At 37.1% G+C, this 15,048-nt stretch overlaps 1 protein-coding gene across 8 annotated transcripts in view; it reads left to right on the top strand.

Moving 5' to 3' along the window:
• Nucleotides 1-15,048, top strand: part of PDE4D (phosphodiesterase 4D) — a 1,663,062-nt gene that overhangs the window by 358,267 nt on the left and 1,289,747 nt on the right. For 7 of the 8 annotated variants that reach the window (XM_037799050.1, XM_037799045.1, XM_037799053.1 and 4 more), the window contains one exon: nucleotides 14,045-14,177. In XM_037799050.1, coding sequence (XP_037654978.1) covers nucleotides 14,136-14,177 — 42 coding nt within the window. In that variant the 5' untranslated portion in view covers nucleotides 14,045-14,135. Of the gene's footprint in view, nucleotides 1-13,526; nucleotides 13,626-14,044; nucleotides 14,178-15,048 lie in introns of those variants that run through there. The other variant, XM_037799051.1, reaches the window with a different exon arrangement.

The following is a 15,048-nucleotide window of genomic DNA, read 5'->3' as shown; positions in this document are numbered from 1 at the left end:
GGTGGGTGTTACAGTTAACTTCTTACTGTAAAGGTGGTAGGTGTCATTGGTGAGTTTCATTTAGTGAGTACTTGAGGAAGGAAGAATCAGAGTTAAAAGACTTCAAATCTCTAGATTTAAGGTTTGAAACATTCATTTGGCCTTGTGGAAGGCTGTGGAGAAGCTTTTGGCCTGAATACAGAAACTAAAGATGAAATCTTAAATGACATATGAGCATCCTAAGATTTAAGACAGCTCTTCTCATTCAGTGCCAGTAGAACTGCTGAATAGTCCTGGGAAGAGTCAATTTTTAGTGAAACAGTTTTTCAGCAATTAGTAAAATACAAGTCCCTAAAAAGCCTAGTGCTTGCTTACTCAAGGCTGAGAAACATACATGATATTTCAAGGCTCTTACTCTACCAGCAACAGGTTATAGAATAAAATTTGAACTCTTCCATCCTTCAATTCAAAGGATTAATTATAAACATGTTTTGCCTTTGTTCTTAGAACTCTCTGAGACCTCAGTGTTGAAGATGCTTCAGAGAAAATGAAAACGAAGCTCACATTAAGGAGCACCTTCTCTGTGCTAGGCACAGCGCTTAATATGCTGACACTTGAGTTAGTCATTTAGTCAACTCAGTAGCCCTGCAGTGTTGGTTTCGATACCTACATTTATATTGACCATAAAACTGATATTCAAAAGGGTTAAATATCTTCCTCAAGGTAACAAAATCAGTACCTGGCCAAACCAGAATCTGAATTCAGGAATTACTGATTCCAAAACTCATAATATTCCAATGATTCATTCTACTCCGTTTTCTCTGTATAAATGTCTTGAATGTAAATTAACTTTCTTTAGGGAAATTCTTAAAGATCTGTCTTTCCAAATGTGATGAGCTAAACATCTCTTCATAAGAATGAGAACAGTTTAACAAAAAACGTACTCTTCTAAAGGGGTTGATTGATTCTGTCTCCCACATATACCTTAAATATGAAAGAAAAAGAGAACATTGAAAATGACTCTCTCATAACAGAACAATAATTTCTGCCTTAATAGTCCTGACTTTGTTTATTGTTACCTTTAATGCCCATTTAATAAAGTGGTAAAATATTAAAACTCTTGAAAAGTAAAAATAATCCAAATTCTTCATCCAAGTTCTTTCCTGCTATTATTTTACTTTGAACATTAAAAAAAAAAATCTGCTTTTTTTAAAAAATGAGCTCCTTGGCTCCAGCTAAAACTAAGGGGCATACACAGCTTTCAATGTGTCTAGGAGTTTATGACTTCCCCCACAGTGGGTCCATTCCCTTGCAAGGATGCTAATGGGTTGTTGCTTCCTAAGGGCTAGAGAATTGATGGGTTTGGGTTTTTACTCCTAGTCTTTGGTTTCTTGGTTGTATTATTTTCCTTGTTTATGTTCCTTTTAATTAACATTGAATTTCTTCATTTTATGCCCTGCTTTTTTTCTGTTTGTATAGTCTACAGACAATGAGTCCTCGGGTAGCAATTGTTAATTGGGAGAAATGTTAGCTTGAGGATATTCCCTGAGTTACTTGGAGCTAGGATAAAAGTTGTCCTACTGAAGCCTCATTAGAAAAACTTTTACATACCTGCCTTGTGTAAGATCTACAGGATGCTCAGCCACATGCTCTTGTCTGTTATCTTTGCTTGAACCCTGGTTTATTTTCTTCAAACTCTCATTGTGTGTCATATAATGTAAACCACTAGAATTGCTAGGTTTAAAGATAATTCTGGTGTAATGATTTTCTTGAAGAGGCTATTCACAACATATGTTTTGCAGGATAATAAAATGTAGGATTCATTGCTAATTGATAAAAGGAAGTAACTAAAGATCAAAGGGATATGTTGATTTAAAAAAGAACTTCTGAATGGGTCTGATTGTAATTATTTTGAGGTGGTAGTCAGTTTTGCTTTTATAATTTAGATTGAGAAAACTATACATAATAGCCATCCATAATCTGTCTACCCATCTATCTTATCTACCCATGCATCGTGTCTATTATCATCTAATGTTTACATCAAACTGTTTTTTCTTGTTTTAGATAGAGAGGCAAAAGTGATTCATGTTTTAGAACAGAGCTGATCTCACAATAGAAAGTAATAGTTATGATTTGTAATGCATGATTTGCAGACCAGAAAGATTCTGTGCTTACAATCCACAGCCTTCAATCACAATGCCATTGTAACGCTTCTCAAATTTAAAAGCATCAAATTGGTAGACTTTTCCTTTAATCTGATATGGGACAGACAAGTATTGAAAATGTAAAAGGCATCAACAGAATACTCTTTTCTTTATAGGTAGTGAGCAGCTTGAACCAGAGACTCTGGGGGATCATCTTGCCCCGTTTTGTTTTCCTTCCTGATGACCCAAGAGTTTTTATCCTGAGGATCTCAATGGACCTTTTGTAACTTAGCTGATGATGACACATCCCAGAGTCTCCTTCAGTATTGGGCCTCAGGCCAGCAGGCTACATACCATGCTGTCCTATGATGCACACAACAAAACTGTTCTAGTCACCTCCCAATGCCCCGGCCTGGAAGGGCACCATAATGATGTAGTGGGAGGAAGCGTGTTTAGGAAAGTGTTGACAAGAAGCTTTTGTTACAACTTTTCCTCTCTGCAGCAGGAGAGAGGTATTCTCAAGTAACAGAGCCTACATTTGTGAGAGATGAATTGGAAGGTCCCTGGCTTTTTATTTAGGATGAGGAGTTGTGTTTCAGAAAGCTGCAATTATTTCAGGTGGGGGAAGACAGAAAGCGTGGAATCCTGGAGGGAAATGTAATTGATTTGCTGCTAAATGACTCAGCTGGACTGTTTGAAACTGGTCCGGGTGAGTATTCAAAGAATGGGTACTTTGACTTTTCCATACCCTTGGAAGGGGAGAATTGGGCTACCTTGGGAGCCAAATGCTTTACTTTTATTTTTCAAAACGGTCAATTATTTTAAAATAAATTTGTTCTGAAGTCAAAAGTGGCTTGTATTCTCTTACATTAGTGCTCACACATTATTTACTCGACAGGCATTTACAGCACACTTTCTGGGTGTAGAGTTCTACAGCTGCTTCCTCTGTAGGAAAAGAATTCCGAAAAGATGCATAAAAGAGATGAATGGAACAGCCAGTCCCTATTTTCATATTCCTTTCTCTCTACTTGGAGAAAAACACCAGTGCATGAAATAGCATTGGAATAACTTAAAGCAAAGTGTTCACAAGAGCAGAATAACCCAGCACAGGCTTTGAAACCACCAGGTGTATAATTCACTGTCTCCCTCCTCTGGGGTCCCACACCAGCTATTCTGAGTCCCTGTCAGAGCACTTCATGTATTGTATGCTTTGGCTCTCCCCCACTCTCTGTGAGCTCATTATGGAAAGAGATTTTTATAGTATTTATCTTCACATCCCTGGACCCTAGTGCAGTTCATTGCATACCACAAGGGCTCAGTAAATCTTTAGTGAATGAATAAGAGGTACTTCTGTTATCATTTGGGGGCAGGGAAAGGGAGTAGAATGATGGTTTTTGTGTGGGTGTAACTACAAAGGAAAAGATTTGATTCTTATAATTTTGGACTTGGGAAGCATTTATTTCAGCAGAGTTCAGTAAACATTGAGGATATATTATGTTGTGATTGCACATACAAACTTGAAATGTTTTCTGCCTTCAAAAGACTTGGAGTCCAGGGTAGTGGAGACAGTGAGGCTCAGATAAACCTCTGTGTTGGATGTGTTGTCATAGGTATTCATGAGGCATTGTGGAAGGAAAGAAAAGGGACATTTTATTCTGGCTGGTATTAGAGGAGGGACTGGGGATGTTGGGTGAATCAGGAAAATCTTCCAGGAGGAAATGACACTTGAAGTGAGTCTTGAAGCAGGAGTAGCCAAGTAAGGAAGAAAGGAAGAGAATATGGGGTAGGGGAGAGAAGAAAAAATCAAGAGCAAGGATACAGCTATGGAAGACAGCCTGGAGTGTACTGGGAGTTATAGGTAGTTCGGTGTAACGGATGTGTGAAATACATGATGTAGGGAGTGAAAAGGATGACACTGCAAGGGGTCAGGAATAGTGAATCCCACTTATCATGTTAAAGAGATTGTTTTGATCTTTATGCTGTAGGTGATGGGGAATTTTTGAAAGATTTTAAGGTGGAATTGGAGTAGTCAATATTGGTTACAGTGACGCCTTTGGAAGGTGCCTGAAACTGTGTAGATAAAAGTTTGAAAGAGAAGAGTGATGGTAGACCTGCAGAGAAAGGATACAGCTTAGAGATATTTACAATGTATTCCATTAGGACTTGATGAAGGATTGAGTGTAGGTGATGAGAGAGTGGGATGGAACCAGTACTTTTTTTTTAAAATTCAGTTTTATTGAGATATATTCATATATCATGCAATTATCCGTGGTGTACAATTAACTGTTCACAGTACCATCATATAGTTGTACATTCATCATCCCAATCTATTTTTGAACATTTTCCTTATACCAGAAAGAATAAAAATAGGAATAAAAAATAAAAGTAACAGAACACCCAAATCCTCCCCCATCCCACCCTATTTTCCATTTAGTTTTTTAAACACAATTTTATTGAAATATTTTCACATAACATAAAATCCTCCAAAGTGTACAATCAGTTGTTCATAGTATCATCATATATTTTAGTATTCATCACCACAATCAATCTTTGAACATTTTCATTACTCCAAAAAATAAAATAAAAATTAAAAGAAAAAGAACATCCAAAACATTCCATTCCCCCTCCTCCATTGTTCATTTACTTTAACACTCATTCATTGTTTTTTTAACTTTATAAAAAAATTAAAAAAACAATAAAAAAACATTTCAAACAAAACGAAAACAAAGGAATAAGAAAAACAAATAACCTAAAATAACTACATTGCTTCCAACATGTTCCTACCCTACCCCAAGAAAATAAACAGTAACCAAAGGAATAAGAAAAAACAAATAACCTAAAATAATTACATTACTGCCAACTTGTTCTTACCATACCCCCCCAAAATTAACAAACCATAGTCATTTCTGAGCATTCGCATAACATTAAGTTTACGCTCCATAACTTATCTGTTCTTATTAGATTATTGTTTCCCCTTCACTATTTGCTGTCTATTGCTAGGTCCCCTACATTCTACAATGCAAACCATTTATTTCACATTTTTCACAGAGTTCACATTAGTGGTAACATACAATATCTCTCTGTTTGTGCCTGGCTTATTTCACTCAGCATTATGTCTTCTAGGTTCATCCATGTTGTCATATGTTTCATGACCTCATTCCTTCTTACTTCTGTGTAGTATTCCATCAGGTGTATATACCACATTTTGTTTATCCACTTATCTGTTGAAGGACATTTGGATTGTTTCCATCTTTTGGCAATTGAGAATAATGCTGCTATGAACATCAGAGTACAAATATCATGTCACTGCTTTGAGATCTTCTGGGTATATATCAAGAAGTGAAATTGCTAGATTGAAAGGTAACTCTATATCTAGTTTTCTAAGGAACCACCAGACTGTCTTCCAGAGTGGCTGTATCATTATACAGTCCTACCAACAATGAATAAGAGTTCCAATTTCTCCACTTCCTCTCCAGCATTTGTAGTTTCCTGTTTGTTTAATGGCAGCCAATCTAATTGGTGTGAGATGATATCTCATTGTGGTCTTAATTTGCATCTCCCTAATAGCTAGTGAAGATGAACATTTTTTCATGCGTTTTTTTGGCCATTTGCATTTCCTCTTCAAAGAACTGTCTTTTCATATCTTTTGTCCATTTTATAATTGGGCTGTTTGTACTATTGTCATTGAGTTGTAGGATTTCTTTATATATGCAAGATATCAGTCTTTTGTCAGATATATGGTTTCCAAATATTTTTTCCCATTGAGTTGGCTGCCTCTTCACCTTTTTGACAAATTCCATTGAGGTACAGAAGCTTTTAAGTTTGAGGAGTTCCCATTTATCTATTTTTTCTTTTGTTGCTTGTGGTTTGGATGTGAGGTCTAAGAGGTGACCTCCTAATACAAGGTCTTGGAGATGTTTCTCTACATTATCTTCTAGGAGTTTTGTGGTACTGTCTCTTATATTGAGGACTTTAATCCATTTTGAGTTAATTTTTGTGTAGGTTGTGAGGTAGAGGTCCTCTTTCATTCTTTTGGATATGGATATCCAGCTCTCCCAGCCCCATTTGTTGAATAGACTGTTATGTTCCAGTTCAGTGGTTTTGAGGGCCTCATTTAATTTTTGTCCCCATTTTTTCTACTCATCCATCCATACACTGGATAAAGGGAGTGTGATCCACAAGGCTTTCACAATCACACTGTGACTCCTTGTAAGCTATATAGTTATACAGTCATCTTCAAGAGTCAAGACTACTGATTTGCAGTTTGATAGTTTCAAGTATTTACTTCTAGCTATTCCAATACACTAAAACCTAAAAAGGGATACTATATAGTGCATAAGAATGCCCACCAGAGCTCTCAACTCCATTTGAAATCTCCAGCCACTGAAACTTTATTTTGTTTCATTTTGCTTCCCTCTTTTGGTCAAGAAGATGTGGAACCAGGATTTTGGCTTGGGTGGATGGATAGAGGGTGGTACCATTAGCTGGGAGAGAGAAGATAAGAGGAGGAATGTGTTTGGGTGTGAGGAAAGAAAAAAAAATGTTGAGTTCATGTATGGACCTGATGTATTTGAGATAACTGTGTATCTTTCAAGGGGAGATTTCTGCTAAGCTTCTGGATGTATGAATCTGAATTTCTGAGGAGGTCAGGGTATGAGATATGTATGTGGGAGTTATGAGTACATATGTTTGCTGGTTTGTATATATTATGTCCCCCAGAAAAAGCCATTTTCTTTGATGCAGTCTTGTGGGGGCAGACATATTAGTGTTGATTAAGTTGGAACTTTTGGATTGGATTATTTTCTTGGAGATTTGGCCCCACCCATACAGCGTGGATCTTGATTGGTTACTGGAGTACTTTAAAAAGAGTCACACAGGCCCAAATGTAGATGCAGCTGAGGGACACATTTTGAAGATGGCTGTTGAAAGTTGACATTGACATTTTGGAGAATGTCATTTTGAAATGCAACCTGGGAGCAAACAGACTCCAGCCATGTGCCTTCCAAGCTGACAGGTTTCCAGAAGCCATTGGCCTTACTTTAATGAAGGTGCTCTATTGTTGATGCTGTAACTTGGACACTTTTATGGCCCTAAGACTGTAACTTTGTAACCAAAAAAACCCCCTTTATGAAAGCCAGTCCATTTCTGGTATATTGCATAATGGCAGCATTAGCAAACCAAAACAATATGGCAACTAAAATGATAAAAATTAATGGATTGCCAAGAAACATAACATAAAGGCAGAGGTTCCCAAGTGCCAGCCAACAGTCTGGTGTTCTGCAAGCTTCAAAGTTATTATCTGGGGAATTGGTAAAAAGTAGATTCCTAGGTCCCTCTCCTGGAGGTTCTGATTCTTCAATGGAAAGTCATAAATCTGTATTTTACAGCATATCCTGGCAAATATTGATATGCAGCAATGTTTGAGACACACTGATAAAGAGTTAGAGCAGTGGTATCACCTGTGTTTAAGGGGTGGACAAAAGAAGATTCCATAAAATAGAAAGAAGTCAACCAATCTGGTGAAGAACAGATAAGAGCAGAGAGAGATATCATGGAAGACAAAGGAGGAGTTTCTAGAAGGAACATCTAACAGTGTCATAATAGAGAGGTCCAGTAAGAGAATTTGTGAACAGGTCATTAGATTTTTCAATATGGAGGTCTGGGATCCTAAGAAAAGAAGTGGTAAAGTTAGTTCACAGTAGGTTGAGAAGTAGAAGCTGTGAGTGAAGAAATAAGAGTGCATTTAATAGACAGTTCTTTCAAAGAACTTGATTGTGAAGAGAAAAAGAATGATATCTGGAGGGGAGAGAGTATATGGCTATTGGAGATTTTATTTTACAAGTGGAAAAGCTGCTAGAGAATATGTAAAGCTTGAAGAGAGAGAACCAGTAGAGTTAGAGCAGAGAGGGGGAAAGAAGATAAAGAATAGGCGAAAGACATGTCTTTGCATAAGAGGAGAAACACGTCATCCTCTCTGACTGGAGGAAAGGAGGTGAGGGAAAGTGAAATGGAGTGAGGCAGGAAGTTGAGGTGCAGTTTTCCATGCTGTTCAGGGAGACATTAAATAGAGGCTCAAAAGCAATGAAAGGGTACAATCAGCCTGCTGAAGCTAAACCTAGGAAAGGAGACCTATTGTTAATTTATTATTTTCTCAGTGTCGGTTGTAAATAGTGACAGACGTTTCCTCCTTTTCCTTGAAATTTTTTTCAAATTTATAATTAATATGAAAATATACCATGGATTGAACTCCTGTTAGTCCTATAAAACCCCAACTCCTGTTTACTGATTTAGTTATTCGTTATGCATTTGTCTCAGGGTTCTGTGCATTTTGCCTCCCCAGAACCTAGCACAGGGTTTTCATCATAGAGAGAACTCAATAATTGATTTTCTAAGTGACATAGAGCCCGGAGATTTTCTTTTTTTTACTGTCACCAGTACTATGTCTAAAGTAAAAAGGGAGGTCAGTTGACTGCCAAAGTGAGGATGAAATATTGTATACCATTTAGAATTTTTAATGCTTCTTTTTTGACTTATCTTAAACCATGAACATTTTCTCATACAAATACAATGTCTTGTAAAATATACATTTTTAATTGCCTAGTACTTCAGGAGATTCCTTATATTTTATTTAGCTATTGCTGTACAATTGGACAACTAAACTGTTTCCAATTTTTTGTTATTCTATTGTATTATAGCATTTCAGAGCACACCTTTGCATACAAAGTACTTTCCATATTTCAAGTTACTTCTTGTATTATCATATAAAAGTATATTAATACCATTAAAGCCTGTGGTACTTATCAAATTGCTTTCTAAAGACTTAATGTGATTTTGAAAGCTCATCATCAACATATGAAAATGCATATTTCTTCATATATATACCAATATTGAGCATTCTATTTAAAAAAAAAATTACCTTTGCTAATTTGTAGGCCAAACAAACAGTGCTATAGTCTCTGTGAGGGCTACAGGGCACAATCATCCTTGTGTTATCATAGGCAGCCTTGAAGGTGCATCTGAGCTGACCTATAGAATTAGTTTTAGAAAATCAGTGTTCAGGACCGTATCATAAGTTGGACAGAGCACTGGGCATGGTGGACAGAAGCCTTAGTCTAATTTCTGCATTGTACCAGCCAGCTCTGTGAACTAGGGTGAGTTACTAGGCTCCCTATACATTTAGTTTCCTCCTTTGTACCATGAGAACTTTCTAGATCTCAGATTCGATGGCCTCTTAAAGGAGCTTAGATGCAAAAACAAAACAAACAAACAAAAACAGCCTGTACAGGGCACCATGGAGAAAAGAGGGAGGATGGGTAGGATGCAAATGTCAAGGAACCTAGATGGCCAACATTACATTTGGGCCAGGGAGGACCCTGTCCTCCTAAGTCCAACTTTGGAAGGTGTAAATTAATAACAGTACTTTCTTCCTTTGTCTCTGCCACAGATTTAGCAGAGGGACAACTGAAGCAAATGTTCAGATTACCTATGTTATGTGTGAGGAAGGCAAATTATGGTAGTAGGCATTTTTAAGGACCCATAGCAACAAGTCAAACATTACCATGCAAAATCTGTTTTACCTCCTCATACGCTTCTTTTCTTTGAACTTTTTGAGTGTTTAGTTCTTGCATTGCCTCCTTCTCATTTCTTGCCTGCACATATTTTGATTGGATAATCTTTGATAAATTGAGCCTGTTATTATTTTATTTCTCTGGCATTGTCTTTTTTACAGTGATCAACCTTCCTTTTTTATATGTAGCATATCTATAGTTATTTTTCTTTCAGCATTGAATCTAATCGAGGGAAGAGACTAGGTCTCACTTTGATGTCTTTTTAATGTATCCTTAGAAAAATCTTTAGATGAGGTAAAAAAGACACTAAGTTGCAGACAGACCTAATCCATTAACCCCAGTCCTTTTTTTAGGCAACTGCACCAAAACAGTTCTTTTCTGTCTCTAGAAAGTTTGGTGGTTTTCTGAGAGCTTAGACCAATGCCTGTCACAAATTATGTGTTCAAAAATGTTTTCTTTCAATGTATGCATCTCAATTTCTTTATAATTTAGCAATCACTACACAAACTGAGTTACAGTGTGGAAGAAACAAAATATTAGTTCCGAAAGAAAGGAAGCATAAAAAAATTTCTCTGAAATACACAAAACACATTTGGTAGCCTCTCCTATTTGCAGATAATTATAAACATTTTTCACTCTTATGTTTCAGAGTGCATTGGGACATTTGAAATTTAAATGAATAGAATTAACTTACATTTTCAGGGAAATTTATAGTTCCTAAAAACTTTCTGAGACATTTTATCTAATTAATCCTCATAATGACCCTGTGAGGTGGGTTGTGGAGATATCATTATCTCCACTTTGCAGGGAAGCAAGCAACTGGTAGAGGAGAAAAGAGAAGGGATTTTCCTAATACGATACAGTTTGTACGTATGACTCATAGATGAAAATCAAACTGATTTATTCTGATGACCAGCCTACAACTTTTTCCTCTATATTATTCATTAATCTCCAGGAAAGAACCTGTCTTAACTCTTTTATCCTTGCATCAATTTATACAGGGGCTCCTGTTCAGGTTCTGTCTCTGAATGTGCTGGCACCATCCATTCTACCTGCCTCCTCTCTTCAGTTTCATTTCTAAAGTGCTCTCCCTACAGGAGCTTTCTCTTCCTTATCCCTAATTAACTTTTAGGTTGGAGCCCCCATAGTAATGAAATTGCATGTTCCAGCATTCTTCTCACCTGGTTTTTCTTTTTAGTGCACCTCGAGGGAGAAAGTGTTTCTGCTGTCTCACTGCATTATCCTTGCTAAGGAGGAATTTGTAAGAACTGAGATAACTGCCTTCCAAAGAGTATACCTTTTTATCAAACATTCTTTGGCTGAGGCCCAGCTTGAATATTTGCAAGAGGTTACCACTTGTTGATAATTAAGATGCATCGGTTCATGATATTGGTAGAAAATCCATGTGGCACAGTAGACAAAAACATGCACTTTGGAGCCAGACAAACCAGGTTTGTATCCTGGTTCTGCTATTTACTGGACAGTTTACTTAACTTCTTGGAGCTGATTTCCTCTTTTGTACAATGGGGTTAATACATTAACAATATCTACTTTTCAGGGTTATTATGAGGATTATAGATAAATTAAAGATGTTTTTCTTAGGATGAAATGAGGTTGCAGAAAAGTACGATCCTCTTCAGACTGCAGATCAAATTTTTATTGCATGTCTTCCATTTCTCCTCCAGATTCATCTTCCATCCTATCCCACCCTGGGTGGCTGGGAGGCTGAGCAGTGGGGTTCACATCAGCAGCTTCCTTTGCCCTCTGGCTTCTGGTTGCATTTGGCCAGTGGGGTATCCCTACAGGAGATCAGAGGGAGGGAAGAGAATGAGATCCATGTTCATCTCCTGAGCTCCTTCCTTTCAGGGTCACTTCAGATTAGTTAAGTCCCAGAAAGTAACCCTCATGATCAAGACAGAACACTCTATATCACTCCCTCCTAGGTACTGACTAGTGATCCCACTCCCTGTCCTTTTGAGACTATGGGTGATAAAAGTTCCATTATTTGCTAACTCCAGGTACTGTACCATTCCTAGTGGGTTCCTCTAACCTGTCCACATATCATAGTCTCTTTATGAAACTGTCTTTAAATGATCCTATATGAGTATGCTGTCTGATTACTTCTGAGACCCTAAATGATGCATTATTCATTACTGCTTCATTGAAAGTGTATTTGCCTGTCTTCTTTGATGGAGTTGAGCACTTTCAGGGGCAAATATAAGGATGGATTATTGTTGTTGTCACTTACCATTTGATACTAAGAGAAGAAGGTAGTGATGATTGATGATACTGGTGATGAGAGCTAAGCATCTCCTAGGTGCCAAGTATTCTCCTGGATTCTTTATACCTATTAGTTCATTAAAACTCAAAACACCCATGTGTTTTATTATCTTTGTTTTACAGATCTGGAAACAGCTCAGAGAGGTTAAGTAACTTACCCAAAGCTACACAGAGTGTCAGTGGAGGGCTGACATTCTAACCTATACCTCTTTGGCTCCAAGGTCTGTGCTCTCCTAGCCAGGCCGCTGTCCCAAAGATACAGAAGCTGAGAGGGTCCATCCTATCAGCTATCAGTTTTCAATGAAATCCGTTTGCCTGTTAAAATTCCTGTGGTTCTAAATTCCTATAGGGACATATCTGTAATGATGTTCTTTAAATAATGCCAAGGCAAATCATCAGTGTAACCATTTGTTAAAAACCTAATTTATTCAGCAAAACCTTATCAGGCCAAATTCGTTATTTGTTTGAATTGAGGGATTTTTAAATTTAAAATCATTGAATCACTACCCCACCAGGGGCAACACATAGTTGCCCCTCAGGGTACACATTAAGTGTTGAATGAATAATTAACTATTTTGAATGAGATTTCCTCTGATAATGTGTAAGCCTCCCAAGCCTTCCACAGCAGTTTTTTTTTTCTAAAGAGATGGAATATTTAGTTCACAGTTTATATGATTTCTGTCCACTTCTTAAATTGACCTAGGTGAATAAAATAATATAATTTTATTAAAATAAAATAATACTGCATTTTCTGAGCACCTACAAATTTCTCAGCATTGTAACTAATCTGCAAAGGTAACTGCAAAGGTGTCCCAGTTGAACAGTTTCCATTTGTGGATCATCTCCTTCCTCTGCTACAGATGGCTGGCCTCTTCCAGGGGCCTGGCCTTGGTGCTGTGTTCCCTGAAATCCTCCCCACATTTGTGTGTTTTTTTATATATATGCCTATTTTGTTTTGCTTATTTTATGAATGTATGATTCACACTATTTGTACTTTGATTTTTTCAATCATTTTAGCAAAATAAACTCTTTCAGACCTTGCTCACTCTTATTCCTTAAACTTAGACATGCGTCTATTGAGACGCTTGCAACAAATTCAAATAAAAGAACTATATGCCTTTAGAATTAGCCTCTAAATACAATGTCAGAAGTTTTGTGTTTTGGTGAAGCCTGTTTGCCTCATTCCCTCTTCCTTAGCATGAGTCCTTTCCTATGAGGAACTTTAGCCCAAATGCACGTGTACCCTGCAACTCTGCAAGTCATGTCCAGCTATAGTTTAATATCAGAAATGAACAACAGCACATAAAGCTTTTCCATTTCTTCTTTCCTCAAAACTGAAAACAGAGACTCTCCTTCCTAGTGACTAATGGAAAGCAAAGAGTAGGTGATAAGGTTATCTGTACCAAGTGACAACTATTCTGGAATATTCTTTGAAATAACAGTTATAGCTTGACTAGGTCAGCTGTTTTTTTTTTTAATTGACTAGGTCAGCTGTTTGCCCTCAACTTCTCCCAACCATTCCTTACAACCTCTTTGAGTGGAAGGGGTAAAGAACTCACTACATTTACTGAAGAACCATTGGGCTGACTTCAACATAGGGTGGAATTATTGCTAATGAAACAGAGAAGTTTTCAGAGGTCTCTTCCCTTCAGATGTGAGTAAGATTCCTCCAGTAGCAGACAAGGCTTCCTTAGTTAACCCTTAGTAGAAAATTGCGGGGTTCCTAGACTTACCAGCAAGAATCAGCACATATACAGTTGAGTTTGCATCTTCATTTCATGTATGTAACTTGACGGTGTGGCTACCATACCCATTTTTTATCAGCCACTAAAAATGTAGGCTTGAATATTGAATGGAAAACAGATGGTGCTAGAAATCTCTTACATTTAGCAAAAAACTGTCCTGGAAACATTGCTTATGTGTACTTTTATTGCTTTAAACAAAGTACCACAACACCATCATAGCCTGTTCCGATGAATTATTGAAGAATTACTGTCCTAGTCTAAGACAGCATTTCTAAGTGCACATGTTAATCATATACTCAATTAAACATTTCCTTGCCTTTCGTTTCAGCATGCCAGTTGACTTTTGAGTGGATAATTGTTGCAGTGTGAGCACTGACACTGGAAACAACTAGTGCCTGCTTGATTTACTTAAACACACCATGGAAAGGAAGACTTGTGATTTGCTTTCTCGTAGCAAAAGTGTAAGTAACTTTTGTTTTTATTTCTTTTCTAAAAATGTGTGTACGTTACTCTTTTTACTGTTTTCTTTGGACTTGAATACTGTGCTATTGTACTTGTGGGGAACTCTTGGTTAGCTTTCAGTTCTCTGAGTGTATGCAGCTTGTTAACAAATGAAGACTTGTTCATCTTTGTAGCCTGGTTGGCATTTGATGGGAATTTTCTTTTAGTTTATGTGCCTTGATACTCATTTGTATAAACCTATGGGCATGATATTGGGCACCCAGATTTTTGGATAAATGCAGGAAACATATGATAAAAAATTAAAATCATAGAAATTTATGTTTTTATTTTTATGTCAAACTTTCTGGGCAAGTCCAAAAGGACAAATAATTGAACTTACGTCCTTAGGTACTGCAAAGGATCACATTCTGAAAGTTCATGTACGGTGAATAATGTGAACACTTGATCAGTGGGGCTTCATTTCCATGAGCTTCTTCCTGCCACCTATGTCTCTTCCTTTCTAAATTTTTTTGAGTAAACATAGTAAGTGTCCTGATGGAAGGTTAATCCTTCTTCCCAATTACTTAGCTTTCTTCAGGTAACAAATTCATTATACTTTTTCAATTTCTCTTAGTTTTTGAAATAGAGCATAAGTAAATAGAGCAGCTCAAAGAAAGTTACACAAGGCAGGGATGAAAGTAGACTGCTAATTTCTGTCAGGCCAGCTCTAAGAATATGTCCTTTTGTTCATTTACCCAAGGGGGAAAAGGCATCCAAACAAGATGTAGCTGTGACGTAGGAACATTCATTTGAAGGCATCAGAAAAACCACAAATGCGAACATATTTCCCTAGTTATGGGAAAGCTTTGTGTTACAGCCAATGATTCTATT

The sequence above is a fragment of the Choloepus didactylus genome, chromosome 11, assembly GCF_015220235.1.
Source record: "Choloepus didactylus isolate mChoDid1 chromosome 11, mChoDid1.pri, whole genome shotgun sequence".
Classification (NCBI taxonomy): Eukaryota; Metazoa; Chordata; class Mammalia; order Pilosa; family Megalonychidae; genus Choloepus; species Choloepus didactylus.
This window is presented reverse-complemented; position numbering and strand designations above follow the sequence as displayed.